Source organism: Seriola aureovittata, chromosome 15 (assembly GCF_021018895.1).
Source record: "Seriola aureovittata isolate HTS-2021-v1 ecotype China chromosome 15, ASM2101889v1, whole genome shotgun sequence".
Taxonomy (NCBI): domain Eukaryota; kingdom Metazoa; phylum Chordata; class Actinopteri; order Carangiformes; family Carangidae; genus Seriola; species Seriola aureovittata.
In genome coordinates, this window is record NC_079378.1 from 223,791 (window position 1) to 244,740 (window position 20,950).

Sequence of the window (20,950 nt, forward strand, 5' to 3'; positions counted from 1 at the left end):
ATTTTACAACTGACTTCAGTAAAACTACGATCAGCAAAAGTACCTGTAGTATCAAAAGTAAAAGTACTCTCTACTTTTATATTACTACTATGTTGAAGTCCCCAGACAGCTGCTGCACCTGACTGATGATCGTGCGTGCACGTGCGCGCGTGTGTGTGTGTGTGTGTGTGTGGTCATCCCTGGCAGACGTCATGGTTATTTTTATTTTCCTTTATTTTACCAGTAAGTCCCACTGAGATAAATCAGAACACACGAACAGCAGATATTCAACAGGAAAACAAGCACACGTCTCGTTTATCTGACGTTCTCACATCTGTGAGAACCACCATGTGGAGAGTCCAGGTGTGAGGCGTGGTGTCCAGGTGAGCTCTGATTGGTCATCACACGTAGATGTCCTGTGCCTCCTCAGACATCTGCTGGGTGATTGGTGTTTCCATGGAAACAGTACGATGATGGGGAACTGAGAACAGAACATGTTAGCATTTGTTAGCATCTGTATTAATGTGTGTGTGTGTGTGTGTGTGTGTGTGTGTGTGTGTGTACACGTACCATAAGCAGACTCTTCCTCTCTCTCCCCCTTCTCCTCCTCGTCCTTCCTCTTGTTGCCATGGTGACCGTGCATCGACACATAAAAGTTTTCCTCCATTGGACCTGGAGCAGGACGACAGATTACTATTAATATGATTCTGCTGTGACAGTAAAGGAACCAGGTGTGTGTGTGTCAGAGCTCAGACCGTCTCTGATTGGCTGCTGTACCTGTGATCCTTCTCCTCTGGATCCTCCTCTTCCTCAGGATGAAGAGGAGAATGAAGAGCAGGAGCAGCAGGAGCAGGAGGAGGCAGCAGATCAGCCAGGTGTCTGTCTGTGGACTCTCTGCAGACAGAGACAGACAGTCAGCTGATGTGACTTCATATGATTGATGTATCTGCTGCTGAGACTCCATTTCATTTACATAAGAGCTAAAGGTCAAAGGTCAAAATAACCTTTTGATTTATTTAATCTGTCACTTAGATCTTCTACAGACGCCTGAGGATAAAGTTTAATATAACATTGACTTTGTGATTGATGATGTTATTGGGGTTTGATGTTGTCACTTAGGGGGGTAGATATCATCAGATGGGGGGGGTCAGATAGTTGGACTCACCCTCCACCCTCAGCAGGAAGTCCGTCTTCACCTGTAGCTTCCCGCTCTGGTTAAACACCTGCAGGCTGTAGTTTCCTGAGTCGCTGGCCTGGACTCGGCTGAATGTCAGCGAGCCGTCTCTCAGCAGCTCGCAGCGTCCCCGGTGACACGTCGTCATGTTCTTCTTCAGAGACAACACCAGGTGGGGGGGGCAGGTCCACCTGACGTCCCACCCCTGCTCCACCCCCCCTATCACCCGGGGTGAGGACAGCAGAACGGGCTGACCACTCTGTGCAGACACTGTGATGAACTCTGCTACGGCAGCTGGGGTCAAAGGTCACACAGAGACATTAATGTACAACACAGGACAACAGGAAGGTCTTCACCTGCCAATCACCTGTCTGTATCAGGTTTATCATCTACAGTTATTAACACTTAGTGATTATCACTGATCAATACTGCTCATAATATTAGGCACAGGTCCATACACACTGACCCTCGCTCTTCAACATCATCATCATCATCATCATCAGTAACTGGACCAGAAACATCATGGCCGCCGTCTGAGGTCAGCTCTGCTCGCTCCACCCCCTCAGCTGTCACTCACTATGAAGAGGAAACACACACTTTCAGTGGTCTGTGTTTGTGTGTGTGTTTGTGTGTGTGTGTGTGTGTGTGTGTGTGTGTGTGTGTGTGTGTGTGTGTGTGTGTGTGTTCAGACAACCTTCATGATTCGACTGTTTCTTTCTTCATTGTTGGAATTAATTTATTTGAAATAGATTTCAGTTTTTTGTTTGATCAGAACATTTAGTTTACTTTCATTAATGAGTTTTGGTCTAAATGAATAAACTAAACTTGTTGTTGCCATGGTGAGTAAAAGTGCTAACAAGTTAAACCCTGATCCTGGCTCTAGTCCAGGTGTGGACCCAGGTAGAGATCTCAGGTGTGTGGTCCTACCTGTTGGAGCGCAGCCGTCTTCACGATGGTTAAAACCTGATTCAGAGAAAAATAAATGACCGACAGAGAAACGTTAGTGATGGCGACAGACTGAGAGTGAGTGAAGCAGGAAGTGAGATGAACCTATTAAACCCCCCCCCCCTGCCCCGCCCCCCCAGACCACACTGTGTTTCAGTTTGTTCATATGAAACTAAATAAACACTTTCACAGCAGAGCAGCTTTAGAATGACCACAACTAGAACTGCCATAAAGTCACCAGACTGTATTCATTCTGGTCAGGTAACAGTTAATCAATCAGTTAATCAGTTAATTAATCAGTGATCAATCAAGAGTCGAGAGTGATGTCCCTGTCAAAGACAAGACGTCTCACTCTTCATCCAAGAGTCTTCTTCAGTTGTGACTGACAGGTGAGGAGACCAGGTCGTTATGATGATGTCACCCGCTTCGTTAGCGCTGCTGGCTGTTGTACCTGTAGTTAGTCACCTGAGGCCAGGTGTGAATGCTTGTTCAAGGTGAGTTCTGCAGGTGGAGGATAAGAGGTGTCCTTCACCTGGTGTTTCACTCCTCCACCTGTGCTCTCCATTTAAAACATGTAGAGTGGAGATTGACTTGATGAAAGAATCGTGACCTGATTGAAGACGGTCCCGTCCCTTCTGTCCTGTAAAATCACCTGAAGGTCTGAGAACAGAAACGTCCTTCATCTGTAGTTAATCAATTATTGTCTATTATAAATTAAGAAAATATTAATATTAATTAAAACTTTAAACTGATTTAAGGTTCCTCAGAGGCACCACCCTGAAACAATAAGAGGATCTCACATTATTACTATTAATCTGGAACTCTGTTTAATAATGAACTTAATAACTATAACCTAGTTACCTGGTCAACAGTAAGTCAACAAGTCAGCATTAAACATTAAACACAGCAGCAGATACTCAGACATTTATTTACAAGGATAGTAAAAATAGAACATACAATGTCTAATAAATATATACGTGTGTGTGTGTGTGTGTGTGCTGTGACCACACGGCCTTTAAGACTACAAACAAGATTGCGGTAAACAAAGGAAAAGACACAAGACGGTGGACTCAAAGATGGCCGCTGAGACCACATGGTGTGTGGGGGAGGGACAACGTGAGCAGACATCACAACAACAAGCTCAGTAAGTACATTAACAAACGTAAACAGTTGTGATGCGTAGCTGTGGTGTGCTAGCTGAGGTTAGCCCGGTCTTTACCCAGTCCTTCAGTCTCTTCCACTGTTGTGTTTAAAGTCCAGTGAGTTGTGTTACTTCCTGGTGGAGTGGAGACCTGTCTGACTGTCTCTGAGGAGCTCACTGGTTTCCTATGTGTTCCTACAGTTAGCCGCTACATGCTAACTCTCCTGTTGCTGGTGAGCAGGTGAGCTGTGGTTCCAGGTAGCAGCAGTGTGACCTGGTGCTGGGAGCGTGGTTGCTCTTGTAGGGGTTGAAGAGCCAGGTTTCTTTGGCCTGGCGGTGGTGTGTTTAAGGCTACGTCCACACTGCTACGTTTTCATTTTAAACTCATCTCTTCTGCTACGTTTTCTCCTCCGTCCGCACGACTGTAGTTTCAGAGCATTAAAAGTGTTGTAGTCTGGACAGAAACTGAGACCTTTGTAATTGATGAAGTCACAGCCACAGTCTCTCCTGATTGGCTGTCATCAGCCTGGACTACCAGTGGTGAAAACAACATGATGATGAATGACAGTGTTATTGACCTTGTTGTCTTTGCAGCTGTTGTTCACTTACATTCTCTGTTTTAATGCTACAACTGTTTTTGCTGTTCCTCCATCAGAGGAGACGATCTACTTCCTGTTTACACCGGCTCGCACATGCTCAGTGTAGGTGATTGCTCAGGTATGTGTGTGTTTTCAGGTGTGTTAGTCTGGACAGAGATAATTTCTGATACAGAGCTAAAAAGATAGTGTTAGTGATGAGGACGCAGTCTGAGCGTATAAGACTGAGTGCTGAAGGTTTCTGATCAACGTTTTTCACCTTAAAATAAAAACTTTGATAATGTGGAGGATGAATGAATGAAAAATGAACTGACTGTGTGTCCTCTCCTGGTGGTGTGTTGGTGCTCACAGGCCCTGCTGTTGCATGTTTCCTCCAATAGGTGTCACCACATCACAGCGATCAGGAGTTCATCAGAGGCAGAGGAAGTGATCTAACTTGTGACGTCAGTTTGACCAATGACAAACACTGAGGCTTCAGTTCAGTCTCAGAGTCTGATGGAACTTGACTATTTTTTCTAAGGAGTCAGTTTCCACAGTCTGCTCCACCACATGACGGACTCCGCTCTCTAAAGCGTGGTAGTACCTCTTCACCTCCTCCAGCTCAGACTTCAGTCGTTCCTCCACCTGCTGTCGTTCCTCTCGAGCCTCCTTCAGCTTCTCCTCGTACTTTGACTCCACAGCTTTTACTTCCTGCTCCAGTTTCTTCTGGTAGAGCTCTCTGAGCTCCTCCTCTCTCTGGTCCAGCATCGTCACCACCTGCTGGTAGGTGTAGTTGGAGTAAAACTCTCCTCCATTGGCAGCAACCATCTTCTCCACCTTGTCCAGCAGATCCAGGACCTGACCACGCTCGTTGGTCTTGTTGTTGTTGAGGATGTGGTATCGGTGGTTGACTCTCCTCAGGATCTCCTGCAGCTCGGGTCCAGACTCCTTCAGCTGTCTCTCCACCTCTGCAGCCGTTTGGTCGTCCTGGGTGAAGAGGATGATGGTGTACTTCCATGCATCCTTCCCAAACACCTCCTCCACCTGCTTCACAGCGTCCTGTTCCTCATTAGTGAAGGGCCCCACCTTGATGACCAGCAGGATGGCGTGGGGCCCCGGGGCTGACATGTTGATGCATTTGGCGATCTCCCTCTTCACTGTGCTCGCAGGTAACGAGGTGTCGAAGAGGCCGGGGGTGTCGACGATGGTCACCTCTCTGTTGAACACCTTCCCCTTCTTCTTACGGCACTGTCTGGTGACTGAGGAGAGAAACACAGGCTGTTTACTCTACTCAGGTTTAGTATCACGCCGCAGCCAATCACAGAGCAGCGTGATACAGTGCACTCTGTAGGTGCCTGTGCGTAGGAATACTGTAGTTCAGCAGTTGAGAAGAATGTAGTCCCAAAGGAAAGAGCGGTTTTAAATATTCTAAAAACAATATTCTACATGAAGCTTCATTTAAACAGATGTTGGATTGTTGCTTTTCAAAGTGTCTAAAACAGGTGTTTTTCTGATGGCTCCGCCCACAGCAGTGATGTCATCACTCAGCTAGTGTAATGTACACGATGACTAATAACCATCTGGTTTACTATAGAGGAGGGGGGAGTTACCTGACGTTTGGCTGACTGCTGCATTGAAGGCGTCTCTTCCCAGTATGGTGTTTCCACTGGAACTCTTCCCTGCCCCAGTCTTCCCAACAAGAACCAGTCTGAAGACTGAGAGAGACAGAGACAGACAGAGAGAGAGAGACAGACAGAGAGGGAGAGAGAGAGACAGAGACAGACAGAGAGAGAGAGAGAGACAGAGACAGACAGAGAGAGAGACAGAGAGAGAGAGAGACAGACAGAGAGGGAGAGAGAGAGAGAGACAGAGACACAGAGAGAGAGAGAGACAGAGAGAGACAGAGACAGAGACAGACAGAGAGAGAGAGAGACAGAGAGAGACAGAGACAGAGACAGACAGAGAGGGAGAGAGAGAGACAGAGAGAGAGAGAGAGAGAGAGAGAGGGAGAGAGAGAGTGACTGATTATGTGGAGTAGTTCAGGTACGACCACAGCATGATGCATTCAAGTGCATTAAAAGGTCACAGGACCAAGAATTGTCACAGAGAGCTGCAGCATGGGCTGATGGGAGTTTTCTGACCTGGGGGGTGATCCTTACTGTCTCTTCTCTTCCTGCATGAAGCTGTTCAAACAGAGGAAACATATGGATGAGTGTAGACAGTCATTGATCAGGGCTCCCGCTCATTTCTACAGATCATTTCAGTGATGATGTCACTCTGACATCACACTGACATGTTCCTGTCTGTGAAGCCTGATTTAAAATAAGAGCATTTCTTACATCAATCAAATCAATTTAATTTCATAATTGATTAGGAATAGAGCTGATGTCATGGATAGATACAGGCTGATATTATTTAAAATCAGGCTCCACAGACAGGAACATGTCAGCGTGGGAATCTGCTGTAAATACCTCAATATGATCTTCCTGTGTTTTATATCACTTTATACCGACTCCCGCACAACAATACATGTAGAATATAAACTATTCTGTCGGGATTAATATGAATATTGTACAGATTCTCTGTTTCCCGTCGTCATGCATCCTGTCTGTGAAAGTGAAAGTAACTGACAGTGAAAATACAAACGACTTTAATGAAGCAACGTTAAATATATATTCATTATGAGACGCCTTCACAATAAAAGCTCAGAGCTTCAGTCAGAGTCAAAAGTCAAATTAAATGAAACTCACTGGATGGTGGAGCCGCTGCCATCTCATCTACTTTACCTCTCTGTATTATTCAGGATCACCTCTGGACACGAACAGCCCAACAGACAGTTTCCGTTCAAACATTTCAAAGTAAAATGAAAGGTAGCTTCATTAACCAGTGGAATCCCAACGTTTCATACATGAGTATTTTCATCATAAACCTGAAACATCACATTAATATTAGTTATTGCACTTTAGTTATTTTTATTTGCATAAATAAAAAAAGAAACAAGTGACTTTTATTTTGAATGTAGCGTGATTTCCGGCACCAGTTCAAGCTGTGTAGACACAAACTGTAGACAGACTCATTCGGCAGCAGAGAGGACGCAGCAGAGATTGACGCAGTGATCGGTCAGTATTTATCATTTATTTTAATCATTATTCTTCTTCACGTGCAGGTAACACCTGTCTTCTTACGTCATAATTTAAACACCTGTATGTCCATTCTCTTACTAAGTTCTGTCTGCAGTACAACAGTGTTTGTCATTTCTATACTTTATTACAGGTGTTTGTTTTTAATTAATGATTGTATTATTATTTGTTATTATTAATAATAATTGTTAATTGGTTAATTTCTAATTCCTGTCAGTGTTTCTAATGTCTCTGTCTTTACTTTCACTTTGTGCTCTGTGTGTTTCCTCCTCTGAAGTCGTCACTGTGACTCTGATTTATTTCATGAGGGAGAAAGGTGAAGGTGAAGTCACCTGTTCAGTCAGTTTGAAGGGAGGGAATAAAGTTTGTTGTGACAAGAGAAATGAAGGTGTGGCAGATGTTCCAGTGCGGCCATTTTGTTCCTGTGGGACATAAAGTTATCTGATGTCGGCCATTTTGATCCACAGTTCAACATACGCACATGCATCTGGACAAACAGGTTTAAAACTGATTTACTGATTATATTATTATTATAACATCATATGAGTCTGTTCAACAAACAACAAAGTGTCTGTATCCACATGCTGGAGACTCAAATCAAACAAAGCAACTACTTTTTCTGCATTTCTAAATCAGTTATTTTTCAGTTCCCGACATTGACTCGTCTTTTTTTAAACTAAAGTGGGTTTTTCTGCAGGCTGCAGATCTTTGTACCACAGTGCACAGTCCAAACTTTGAGTCTGTATCTGGTTATTGATCAACTCTGTCTCCAATGAAAACAGACAGAAATATTGGATCCGTTGAAGTCTTCACTGACCACGTCCATCCCTGAATATGTCAACAAATCCTCCACATTTAGTGACATAATATGTCGTTCTTCGTTCTTCAAGACAACTTTGTATCGTGCTCCAGACTAACGAGTGATTCTTTGTCTTTGTTAAAACACACTGATCATTAGAAAATGAATCTGTCTGTGTGCTGAAGGAACAACTCTGTTTATGAATGTTTCTCTGCTGGATACATGATGTGACCTCATAGTTAACTTGATGTAAACTGGTCATTTAACCTGTAATGGATCAGCTGGTTATTATCACATTGGTCTATACGTGTTCTATGAATTAGTGTTGGTGAGATGAAGCTTCGTGATGCTCTGAACCAGTCGAACAAGGAGCTTCAGAAAAGGTTCATTTCTTGGTGCCTCATGTGAACAGAGCGACACCTACTGCTCACAATGTGAAACAGGCAAAGTATCAGTATAAGGGAAACCATGGTTATATCCTCATTCTAGGCAGACATTTATAGTAAAAGAAATATATTTCAATAAACATAAAGCTTCTGTAATAATGATGCTCTGTGCTCGTACTTTATTGTGAGAAATCAGATCAAACTGGAGGTTTCATGTCGCAGTTGCTCCATAATTCAAACCGCAACCAAAAGCAGTCACATGATGCAGACGAGAAGCAAGGCTTCACATCATCAGTTACATCATATCTCTGAAATGATACAAGCTTCACGGGAAAAGCTCAGCTGTACTAGACACACACTTGAAGCCTCACGTAACATCACTGCTGTAAATGTGTTGGATCGGAACCAAACCAGGTTTCCTCTGTTTGATTAGTTCTCAATTAATGTGAAAGTCGTAGTTCGTAGTTACCGTATAACACAGTTCAGAAGAAGCTGTGAACATACGTGAACAGTAGATTGTAGTGAGGTCAGCACACGAGGAGGAGGTTGGAGTGATGCTGGGATCAGCAGAGTAACGGTAAGACTACCTGCATGTGTGATTGGATGTTACCAGTCAGCTGATGCAAACAGCAAATGAATAAACAGTAAAACATGAGTGAGTTGTAAGTGTGACTTCAGTGTTCTACCTGAACTAACAGTAGAGTCTCTAACTTATCTGAACCTTTTCTGTTATCTCCAGCAGGTTTTCTGATGCTCAGACATGGATCCAGATCCAGATCCAGGTCTGACCATCGTCATTTTGGGAAACACTGGTGTCGGTAAAAGTGCTACAGGAAACACCATTTTAGGACAAACAGCGTTTGAGTCCAAACGATCCTTCAGATCAGTGACGACAAAAATCTCTGAGGCAACAGAAACTTTGTTTGGGAAACAGATCTCAGTGATCGACACTCCGGGAATATTAGGATCAGAGCAGCTGATCAGAACCTTGTGTCAGGACCACCTGAAGTCATCCAGACCCTGTCTGTTCCTGGTGGTGGTTAAAATAGATCGATTCACTGAGGAACAAGAGAAGGCCGTGGAGGCAGCCATCAGCGTTCTTGGGGAACAGGGATTGGACAAGAGTTACCTGCTCTTCACACATGGAGATACCTTAGACAAGACAGTGGAAGACTTCATCTATGAAGAGGATGAATGTCCACTTCCAAAGCTTGTTGAAAGGTTCAAAGACAAGTATCTTGCATTCAACAACAAACATGGAGGACAGGAACAAGTCAGAGAGCTGCTGGGGAAGTCAGGTACACTAACCTGAGGTTTAAACTTCGACACTGACAACATTATTAGACATGGAGAGTTTGACTCATTAGTTGTAATGTGTTAACATCACTGACTACTTCCTGTTTTCTCTCCTGCAGATGTTCTTCCCAGGGCGTCTGTCCCTCTGGAGAACAGGAGGATCGTGCTGTTTGGTCTGTCAGGATGTGGGAAGAGTTCATCAGGAAACACCATCCTGGGGTCAGAACGTTTTAAATCAGACTGTGACTTTGAAGCCGTCAGTTCTGAGTGTGTCTCTGAATCAGCCATAGCAGAGGGTCGCCAGGTCACAGTACTGGACACTCCAGGATTTACTGATGAAGGTGTATCTCCTGAAATGCTGGGCCTTAACATCATAAAGACAGTAAAAGAGGCCAGTCCAGGAATACACGCCTTTGTTATTGTGGTTAAGATCGGCAGGGTCTTCGAAGCAGAGGCTTCTCTGCTGAAACAACTCCCAACTCTCTTTGGAAGAGATGCAAATAAGTACACGATGGTCCTTTTTACTCATGGGGATGAGCTCAGAAGTCAGTGCGTCGATGAGAAGATCCGGTCCAGCAGGCGTATGTCTGAGCTGGTCTCCATGTGTTGTGGGAGATACTGTGTGTTTGACAACACAGACAGAAGAAACAGGCTGCAGGTTCAAAAGTTCCTGGACCAAGTAGATGAAATGGTCTCATTCAATGGTGGAGAACCCTGCCCCATTGACGAGCTCAACACAGCTATTGGAAATGTGAGTGTCCGGCCCAGGTCAGGTCAGATATCTCAGTTTGAAAGACGGTCTGAAGAGACACCAGGACAAACTGTTAGAGAAGCACAAGGGATCTGGGCTTGGATCATGTGGCTTGTGGACTTAATTCGAAGCCTGTTTAACAGGGAGCAAGCCAATACAACTTACAGTTTACTCACTCAGCCACTGTTAGCTTAACAATGATAAAACCACTTGTGATCCTATTGTGAATTATTCACTCACGGATTTACTGTGTTGTGTTGTGGAAAAAAATCACTTTCTTTGTATCTTGGCTATTAATGTTTTTGTCTTAAAACTGTCTGGTGCCACTTCTGGCCACTTGGTTGATTTGATTTTTAAATGATCTTAAACCACGTTGGTCTTTTGTTAGAGATGTGCTATAGAAAAATATTCTTATCATATTATTGTTATATTTATCTTCTTTAATCAATATGTATGCACCTTGAGCAGGTAATCTGTATCTGATATAGAGCATGGCTGCATAAGAATCCAGTAACAACAAAATGTATGTTTGTATTTTTCAATCTTTATATTGTTGTGTAGATTATTCCCCTTTCATTGTATTATATCCACCCAGCCTCAACCTGTGCTGATAATAATTATAGAATGTAAATAAAAATGTACATAAATCTCTGACTGTACAATGTTCTTCTCATCTTGTGCTTTGACTATTGAATCTTTCAGAGGTACATATAATATAATATAATATAACATAATATAATATAATATAATATCATATCATATAATATAATATAACATAATATAATATCATATAATATGATATAGCATAATGTAATATAATATGATATAATATAATATAATATAATATAATATAATACAATATAATATAATATATTATATAATGTTATATATATTTTTATAATATGAAAATATAATGACAATAGTGCATTATTATTAGCTGTTATTATTGGCTCTACCTACTAAGTTGAAAAAGTGTATTTAAATAAAGTTGTATGAGTATCAAGGATAAAAGGTTCAATAGTAGTGAGAAGCAGTGGCGGCTGCTGGTCTTATAAGGAGGGGAAGCTCATTTTCGGCCTCCATCATAAAATGTGTCCGTTTATTTAAATGTAAATTCGCAGAGTGACAGAAGAGAGTCGCCAAACACAACGCTAGTCGTTTTTAACAAAGACAAAGTCGCTGAGGATCAGTAACGTCTCCAGATCAACTCCGAACAACGGAATTAAAAACTTGAGAACTGCTCCGGTGGATGCTTATACTTCAAGATCGCTGATTCGCTCATTTAGCTGCCAATCAAAAAGGGACTCAGCCTCAGACAGATCATCCAATCATCATGCAGAAGCCGAGCGTCCGGGCCAGCCCACTGTCCCATAGACCCCCAGAGACGCTGAGCGTCCGATGGGCGGGACAAAGCCCAGCATTTATCCAATGACCGTCTAGTTTCGCAGCACGTCAGGAGACGCTCGGCGTCCACACTGTGTAAAGCTCTGAAGCGCTGCGGGAGGAAGGAGGAGGAGTCAGGTCGGTTACCTGTGATAAGCAGCTGATTCTGAACAAAAGATGAACGTGTTCTAGCGCATATTTAGTCAATGAAATGTTCACACAACAGAACATATTTGACCAATTATTTTGTTGACACTTTAGGGGAAGCTGAGCTTCCCTTGCAGTCTCAGAGCAATCGCCACTGGTGAGAACAGATTCATGTATTTTGACTTTTACAGATAGAGGTGTTTTCCAGCACTAGATACCACATCTATTGGTTTATGAGCAGATCACACTGACTGTCACCTGTGACCTTTTCTTATGTGGTTCAATTCCTCATCACATGATCCGCGTCATGTAGTATACAAGTGTAATGAAAGCAAATTAAATAACCTTAGCTATTAAGTTCATTAACATTAACAGTCATAACACCAGCCTACAGTGTTGATCTTTGTAGTTTACTCTGTGTACTGTTTCTTTAAGACGTCCTCAGGTAACAGCCAATCAGTGTGACTGTGGCGCCACCTGCTGGAAAGACGTAGAACAACAGCAGGAACAGAGAGGAGAGACAGACGACTCGGAGGAAGAGAGAAGGAGAAATAGAGAAACTGGTTCCAGGGATTAAACAAGTACTTTCCCAGTTTGTGGCGGGTTCCGTGTTCACCTGCTGGAAACTGTTTCACGCTTTGAACGAGGAGTTGGTGAGTTAAATATATTCTTCGTTGTGTCGGTTAGCATGTTGTTAACTTGTTTTTCAGCCTGAACAAGCCGTGGGAATGAGCGACAGCTCAGTTAAGACGCTGTGAAAACGTTGTGTGTTGTGTTTTCGTGGGTTTAATTTGTATAAAGCGAATTGAGCAGCGGCGTGTAACAGGCGGGTCAAGTTTAGCCTGGTTAGTGAAGGAGGTGAGTGGCGCCGCCATTTTGAAGCAGGGCTCATACTAAATTTATTAAATGTGTGTAAAAAAACTCCATCCTGTTATGAATATGTAAGAGGACGTTTGTATGTTGTGTGTATTGCACCACTGAACAACACACAGGTTTCAGTTGTGTTTTACTCACACACAGCGGGAAATGAAGATGACAGGAGTGAAGATGGCGGACCACAGGTGTCTGACCTCCGCTCCCATGATACTCAGTGCGAACACACCTGAGTCATGGTAGGACGCACTGTAATACAGTGGAAACAGTGAGGAGACAATAACACTAGTTTCCTGAGTCATTCTTGGATCTGACATGAGCCTCAAAGCAGCCTCATTATTCTTTATTCTAGTGAGTAAAAACCTGAGAGATCTTTATTGTATGGAGTCAAACACAGACATGAACAGTTGTCACTACTTTACATAAAGACTAACACAGAGGCCACAGACAAGGAGAAACTAATCCACTCCTGATGTGTAACAGTTATAACAGTGAAGCCTCAAATTTCTAATTTCCATTTTTCCAATTTTTTTCTTCTCCTGAAAAATCTCCGGAGCAGAGCTGTCACTGCGTTCAACCATGTTTTCACTGATGCATAACAATCCCACGTTTTTACCACACGTGTCTTAAAGACTGTTACTGGTTGATGCCGCGGGATTCAAATTAACCACGCTAATCGATCACGGTTATAGTGATAATTCAAATATAATATAGTGTGAAACTGGAAACCGTTTCATCTCTAGTGTCATCATGACAAAATGTGGCTTTGGAGACAGTTTTGAATACGTTGGGAAATGTTTGTCTGAACCTAGTTATACAACTTTGATTACAGGTGGGTTGTGTTTAGTGGTGTATAAAGGCGAGGTCCATCGCTTTATCAGACGCTTTCACACAATCCAACAAATGGTCTTGATGCCTCTGGTTCAGATCTCTGCTCTCTTGAAGTAGGCCAAGTTTCTCTCAGTGTGAAAGGGATATTTGGTTTCCAAGGTGCCTTTTCAGCTAGCTTGGCACCATCTTAGCATTAGCCAGCTTCTCCTGACAGATGACACACTCGGGCTGGGGGTTGTTAATATCCCCCGTCCAGCTGAAGCCGTAAGACAGGTAGCTTTGATGATAATGCCTATTGACTTTTTTTTCTCTTCTCTTTTTGTTTCGGGTCGTTTTCTGCACTGAACAACTGTCTCGTTGTTGACCACTTTTCACAAGAAAGCGATCAATTTTCATTTTAAGTTGTTCTCTTCGTTCACACTGGTTGTCAATCAGGGCCCTTTGATGTGTCACACACTAAAAATTCCCACCATCTGACAACTGCACCAACGGCGAAAATTGGTGTTCTCGAAAGTTTTTAATACATTTTTTTTAAGGGTATAGAATTTATCTCTGTATTGGTAAATGAGTACATACAAAGAACTGATATAGCAAATTAAAAAGTAATTCATAACTTTTTGTATATTTGTGTATCGTAATAATATGGTGGGATTTTGAGACAAACAGACATTATCTGTTTGTCTCAAAATCCCACCATTTGGGTCTAGTCCACCAGACATGAGCCTTCTTTAATGGACCTGACCCAGCCACACTCAATATGTGCTTTTAAAGAAACCTTTAAAGAGTTTGTGATGAAAATGAGGACACTTCCTTTAACTTCAGGTATTCAAATGGAGGAAGTTCAAAAGAAACACTATATATGGATTAACTTTAAAACTGCAGTAAAACAAAGATATTGAACAAGCTGTCCCTTTCCTATCTTCCCTAAAAACTCATCTCAAAGAATCTCAAACACTGTTGAGTTTGTAGATGTTATTAAACCCATCAGTTTTTCAGTCAGTCCTGTGTTTACCAGCCTTTTGAAGGAGCTGCACTCAAAGGGTTCCTTCCTGGAGTTTGATGATGTCATGAAGCAGTGTGGGATCATGGGAGTTGTTGTCTTCTCCTGGTTCGATTCCTTCCCAGTCAGTGGTTCAGCAGCTGAATTCTCCACAGAGGTTTCCTCCTCTTAACAACAAACAGCTGATTAGAACCAGTAAAAACACAGTTTCATGTTAAACATCATCTCTGAGGAGCGGAGCTCTCTAACAATTCCTCAGCTTGTTTTTCTGATAACCACAGATCCAGATGTCCAATGACTAAAATCCTTCATCTGGTTCAAATATGGTTAAAAAGCACCAAGGTGTAAAAAGTGTATGTAACTTAAAACTAGGTAAAAGTCAGTGTTGAGCTTCATGAGCTCCCAGTGACTTCAGGGTCAGAGTATCAAACAACTGCAGTCAAGTCGGACAACAGTCTACGTACTGTTGCGCGAGTTCGTCTGTGTCAAAGCAGCAGGTTATTCACAAAACTGAAGAGCTGTTCTTTTTCTTAGTTTAAAAATGAGTTTCCCTCAATATGTTGACTTCCTCAACATGACTGAGTGTAAAATATGAGCTGGCAGAACGAGGAGATCAAATAAACTGTTTCCTTTAGATAGAGATAACCATAAAAGAGCTGGGGTGGACAGTAACTAAGTACATTTACTTGAGTACTTAAGTATATTTTTAATTTCATGGTTTTCATTTTTGGAAACTGCTGACTTTTTCCACTAAACCTAAAAGACAAATATTTAAGCTAATTTTGACTCCACATACTATGAAGGGCTCTTACTTCGAAGCGGCTTTTAGTCAGTTGAATGAACTCTCTTCTATTATGGAAATTGTGATAGACCATACACTGTGTCGACCACAGCAAAAAAAAACAAACAATCGCAGCCCACTGCTCCACTGTCAGTCATCTTTGAACCTGTCAGTTTCCTAACGATAAAGACGTTAGAGGTTTTAATGTCATGTGACATGGTGATGCTACGCAGCGCTGGTGAAAGTCGAGCAAAATTTCAAACCAGCATGCAATGTGTTATGTCCAGATGATGTTTTTAGACATTTAATGTGGAGAAGTTAGATATTATAACTTTAATAAAACCTTTGTAGCAGAGATTCTACAATGAGTCTCTTTCAGATAATGTTAGATCAAGTTTATAAGTTTTCAGATGTAAATCTGTGATAACAAGTGGAACAGTTGTGATAATAGAACAGTCAAACCTCTGCAGAACCGTCCAGTCTGTTCCTGTGTCAGTCTACAGTCAGACTGAAGGGTGACACCTAGTGGCAGAAACATGTTAGTGCTGCTGCAGAGAGACCTGTGAACAGAGCAGAGCTTTCTCCCACAATTCACAGCAACATGTTTTAAATGAATAAACACTTCCTACTCTCACATTGTCTTCATGTAGTTTGATGAGTGCTGACACAGTGAGACTGACATGTTGTATTATAAACACAGAATAATCAACAGTGTCCTGTCTTCTCGTATTACTGTGTATATAAACTACACAGTGTGTGAGACAGAGAGGACATTATGACTGTATCACATCACTCACCTGTAGACGACTGCTGCCTCTAAACACTGAGGCCAGTCCAGTTATGAAAGTCACGGAGCAGGTTGTTCAAGAGCAGGCAGAAGCTGCTCTATGCTGGACTGAAGCCACACCCACTCTCACTGCACTTCATCAGACAAACAGGAACCTGGTTCATGGTTCTGTTCAGACTCACAGAACCTGGTTCAGGTTCAAGATCCTGGTCTGCTACAGTCTGATACAGAAACATTTCACTTCCTGTTTACATTGAACCTGACCCACCATCTTTACTGACCTGAACCAGAGATACAGGACTCTGGATTTGAACTGGACTCTGGATGTGGATCTGGAGTGTCCAGGTCCACATCCAGAGTTGAAATGTTTCACAAACAGCAGTGAGACTGGGATGGACTCCTACACTGATCTGAGTCTCGGCCCATAGAGTTGATAACTGCTGCTTCCTGATCCAGGCCACTTCTTTCTTCAGTTCAAGGAAGACTTGATGAATTCTGGACTTGAGACGATGAAGAAGAACAAAGAGTGAGACATTCAGCATTTGAAATCTAACCCTTACATTTTTCATTTTAAGTGACAAATGTTCATACGCAGGCGTCCTCTGAGAGGAGACAGTTTCACCAGCTTTACAGTAAATTCAAGCAGTTCATGTGAAATGTGTGGTCATAAAGAAACAGTAGAGGCAGCTCTGTGGTCTCCATGCTTCACACTTCCTTTCTAAATGTTCCTGTACATGTGACTGGAGGTCACGTATACCTGTGTCTTCAGTCTCTGGTGGTTTTAGGTCTGGTCTGTGTCTCAGTAAATCAGCTGTGGTGTCTGAACTGACCTGTGAAGTCTTTAAAGTGTGACTGAAAAAAGCAGCACTTTAGCCTGAATTACAACACATCCTTTATTTTTAAAAGGACATTTTGTTTTTTGGTGATATTAAAAAAACATTCTGTTTTTTGATGCTTTAATGAATGTGTTGTAATAATGGTCTTGATACTGATCATCATTTGACATGTTTATATCTATTAATATGAGAGAACACAGATAACATACATGTGATATATGAACCAACATGTCACTGTTGTTCCTGCTTTAAATCTCACCTTACCAACACAGAAACATCTCTACGATCTTTACTACAAACTTATTCATCTTAAAACTTTCCTTCTCTACAACACCTCCTCTGACAGCACAAGAAAACAAACTTTATTCAAGATTAAACTTTTTATTAATGAATCATTCAAACAAATCACCTGCAGTTTGTCCTTCTAGTGAAACTAAAATGCTGATGATCTCTAACATTAGCAGAAAACTACCTGCTGGTGAAGATGATGCGTTCAAGAACAGAAGCAGAAAAATAAACGAGATGTGATCAAATCAAAGTTACACACAGTTACCATGATTATCTTCCCTTTATGTCATTTTAATATTGTTGTAATGAGCTGAAGATGATCTTTAATTAATATTACATATCACTGTTTAGCACGTGCCTTTTTCACTGCTGCATTTATAGCTACAACTGCAGCTCCCACTCCAGCTCCTACTGCAGCTCCTACTGCAGCTCCTACTAGAGCTCCCACTGGACCCCCCACAAGTCCAACTGCTGCTCCAATTTCAGCTGCAAGAGCTCCTCCAACACTAGCTCCGAATTTAACACCAGCACAAGCACCTTGTAGAACGGCCAATATGAACCCGTTATCTTTCTCTGCCCTTCTTCTTGCCTCTCCAGGCTCCAGACCGGGATTTTCTTCCTGAAGACGTTCCATTTCTTCTTTTATGGCTCTCTCAGCCTCTTGGAGCGTTTCATTGGTGTAGTAGCTTCCTCCATTTTTCTGAACCATTTCGTTGATCTTGTCCAGCAGCTCACGGACTTGAGATGGATCTTTGTCTCTGTTGTTGAAAACATGGTATCCTCCATGACACTGTCTGAGGAAGTCATGGAGAGCTTTATTTTTACCAATTACTTTTTCTATAGAGACTCCCTCTACATTCAGCTCATCTCCATGGGTGAATAAGACCATGGTGTAACGTGCTGCCTCTTCTCCAAAGACCATCTGAATGATTTTCACTGTTTCTTCTTCTTCTTTTGTGAACCTTCTCAACTGGATCACAACCAGGAACACATGAGGACCAGGAGCAGCCATTGACATGGATTTAACGATCTCTTTCGTCACCTTCGCTTGAGATTTACTGGGGTCAAACAGACCTGGAGTATCAACAACCTCCAGTTTTTGACCTTCAAACTCTCCTGTTTCCTTCTGACACTCTGATGTCACTGTGTCAGCAGACATTTCAGATTGAAAAGCCTTCTTCTGTAAGATGGTGTTTCCTGTTGCACTTTTCCCTGCTCCAGTTTTCCCAACAAGCACAATCCTGAAGTCTGGCTCCTCTAACTCCTCTAACTCCTCTGAATCTGTTGAGGAATTTCACAAACACATTATTGATGTTGTAAAGAACAAACTCTAAATTAAACATCACCACTGTAGCATCATCAGAACCTCTATATAACTCTTACACTTAACCCCCTGAAAACAAAGTGCTGTCTTGTTGTTTTCAGACCTGTCTGGGCGACACAGGTCTGACAGGGTTAACAGTCAGTAACAGACTGTGAAGACGTGTTTAATCAGAAAACAATGAACTAAATCAGGGAAGGACTTTCAGTGATAAACACTCAGTACAAACATGATCCTCATCTGAACCAGAGGCTCTGGTCTACAGAGATGTGATGTTCTCCACAGGTGGGCGACGTCATGTGTGGCGTACACCAAGAGAACGACACAGGTCTGAACCCTGGAGCCCTACAGTGAGGGGATCTGGTGACTCTGGGTCCACTTGTCCCTTTAAAGTAGTCTTTCCTAAAGTGTGGTCTGTGGACCACCAGTGGTCTGCAAGCAAAGTGTTCAGATCTTCATCAGTAACACACTGTATATATCGATGGATATGATTCAGTTCAGAGGTTTAAACTCTTATTACTTCCCAGGGTTAGAACTGTCTGAGTGACATCAGCTTAGGGACACTGTCTACACTTGTGACTGAGATGAAGATCAGGTCAGATTTAATGAGCAGTTACTGTAGAAAACCAGGTCATTCATCGGGTCTAGCCTTTTTCTTGCCGCTTGTTTCCCTTCAACCACACTGAGGATCTGACTCCAGTATTTTATGCATGATGCATTTTTATGGTCACATCACAGAAGACAACTTTGCGATAAGAACATGTCAGCTGTTACAGCTAAACTCTAACTGAACTTTCATTAAGGAAGTTGTGACCAAAGTTAACAGACAGGAAATAGGTTGTGTTGAAGCTACCACTGAAGACAGACAGCATTTCCTTATAGTTTTATATTTGAAGGCTCAATACATCTTTCCTGATCAGATGAAAGACATGAAATATAGTTTCAATATAGGAATAACGTTCAAATAAACAGTGAGTAAAACTAGTTTCATGATCATTAATCACAGCTTCATCACGCTCTATCTAAAGTCAAAGTGACACTTAAAGTTACTACAGAACAGGAAGTTAGACCTTTCAAATTAAATGCTGCAGTTAAAGTTGTAAATGTACTTACTCAATAACATGTATTTGTCCATGTTTCTCTTTGACGGGCCGTTTTGTGAAGTCTTGTCTCTGTTGTTGTGTTGTTAGTCAATAGTTTCATGATCATCTCGTCTCTATAACCTGCCTCTGTCTCCTCCCTTTGACACGTCCCGTCCTCCCACAGCTGAGAGCTGTCACACCAGAAATCCGACATGAAACTGACGACTGCTGCCACATCCAGTCATGAAGCAACAAGTCCTCCAACCTGACAACACTATCCCGACCCTCAGATACCACCCACAGGACTGCTCCAGGGACAGGTGTGCCAGACCTGTGTTGTCATGGTTACACTAACCAGCGCTGTTTGGTGTGTTGGCCATCGTGGCGCACACTCTTCCTTCAGTGTACAGGTATGCGCACCGCCGTTCTCCCTCCTGCTTAGCGTGCCATATTGCGCAGCAGTGACACAGTCCATTCTCTGCTGCAGGTTGCAGATTACCTTGGGGACTAGGCTGCCCCGCTGGAAGCCCCCCGGTTTGTACATCCTCGTGGTTGTGCTGATAGTCAGTGAGTCAGGTGTAATAACATAGGTGACCAGCAGAGGGAGCTATGTATTAGAGAGTGTGGTGCGTTTAGTAAAACAGGAACACACGATGAAGAGGTAACTAGAGGAGTTAGGATGTTGAAGAGGCACGCAGGTAATAAAATAAAGTTCGAGCGCAAGCTCATGTTCACAAGAAAATGTTTCTTCATTTAATGATGAACAACACATGGTACCAGGAGTGAATTATTCAACAAGCATCAGTTTCGTTCGAAATGGAGACTTTGAGGCCACCGGATTCTGGCAAATTAAGCTGGATGATGAAAGTTCAAGGTACTGCACTTTCAACACACCCTATGGAAGATACAGATTTCTCAGAATGCCATTTGGCATAATCTCAGCCTCTGAAATTTTTCATTGCGCCATGGACAACATGTTAGAGGGTTTAGAAGGGGTCCGTTGTTATGTTGATGATGTAGTAATCTGGGGCTCCACCTTACAGGAACATAACAAAAGACTAACAAAGGTGCTGCAAAGAGTATGTGAAAATGGCCTAAAGCTAAACCGTTCCAAATGTCATTTTGGTGTTTGTGAGGTAACATTCTTGGGGGACAAACTGTCTGCTCGAGGTGTAGAGCCAGATGAAAGAAAGATAAAAGCCATCCTTAGCATGCAACGCCCCACAGACAAGAAAGGTGTGCTCAGAGTGATGGGGATGATAAACTTAATCGGAAAGTTCATTCCCAACCTGTCAGTGAGAACGTCAGCACTAAGAGAGCTACTCCATGATTACACAGAATTCAAGTGGACACAGAGAAATGAGCAGGAATGAAATGCTCTAAAGACCACTTTGACAACTGCCCCTGTGCTTGCATATTATGACCCAACCAAGAA

At 42.4% G+C, this 20,950-nt stretch overlaps 3 protein-coding genes across 4 annotated transcripts; 1 reads left to right on the top strand and 2 right to left on the bottom strand.

Moving 5' to 3' along the window:
• Positions 1-194: 194 nt before the first annotated feature.
• LOC130182516 (uncharacterized) lies at positions 195-2,210 on the bottom strand. Its single transcript, XM_056397512.1, has 6 exons — positions 2,081-2,210; positions 1,620-1,729; positions 1,145-1,447; positions 757-873; positions 550-651; positions 195-460 (listed from the first exon to the last, which is right to left on the bottom strand). Exons 2-6 carry the CDS (start codon positions 1,675-1,677, stop codon positions 381-383), a joined length of 660 nt encoding a protein of 219 aa, XP_056253487.1. The 5' UTR covers positions 1,678-1,729; positions 2,081-2,210; the 3' UTR covers positions 195-380.
• A 797-nt stretch (positions 2,211-3,007) lies between these two features.
• On the bottom strand, positions 3,008-19,636 carry LOC130182739 (uncharacterized). The gene is made up of 5 exons (XM_056397876.1): positions 19,547-19,636; positions 17,467-18,393; positions 5,956-5,997; positions 5,425-5,529; positions 3,008-5,073 (listed from the first exon to the last, which is right to left on the bottom strand). The coding sequence occupies exons 1-5, from the start codon at positions 19,566-19,568 to the stop codon at positions 4,310-4,312; spliced, it is 1,860 nt and encodes a 619-aa protein (XP_056253851.1). The 5' UTR covers positions 19,569-19,636; the 3' UTR covers positions 3,008-4,309.
• Positions 6,607-10,837, top strand: LOC130182479 (GTPase IMAP family member 8-like). 2 transcript variants are annotated; one of them, XM_056397462.1, is made up of 3 exons: positions 6,607-6,933; positions 8,879-9,437; positions 9,555-10,837. In XM_056397462.1, the coding sequence occupies exons 2-3, from the start codon at positions 8,900-8,902 to the stop codon at positions 10,379-10,381; spliced, it is 1,365 nt and encodes a 454-aa protein (XP_056253437.1). In that variant the 5' UTR covers positions 6,607-6,933; positions 8,879-8,899; the 3' UTR covers positions 10,382-10,837. The 2 variants fall into 2 exon arrangements, with proteins under 2 accessions (XP_056253437.1, XP_056253438.1); XM_056397463.1 differs by having other exon boundaries at positions 8,882-9,437.
• Positions 19,637-20,950: the final 1,314 nt, after the last annotated feature.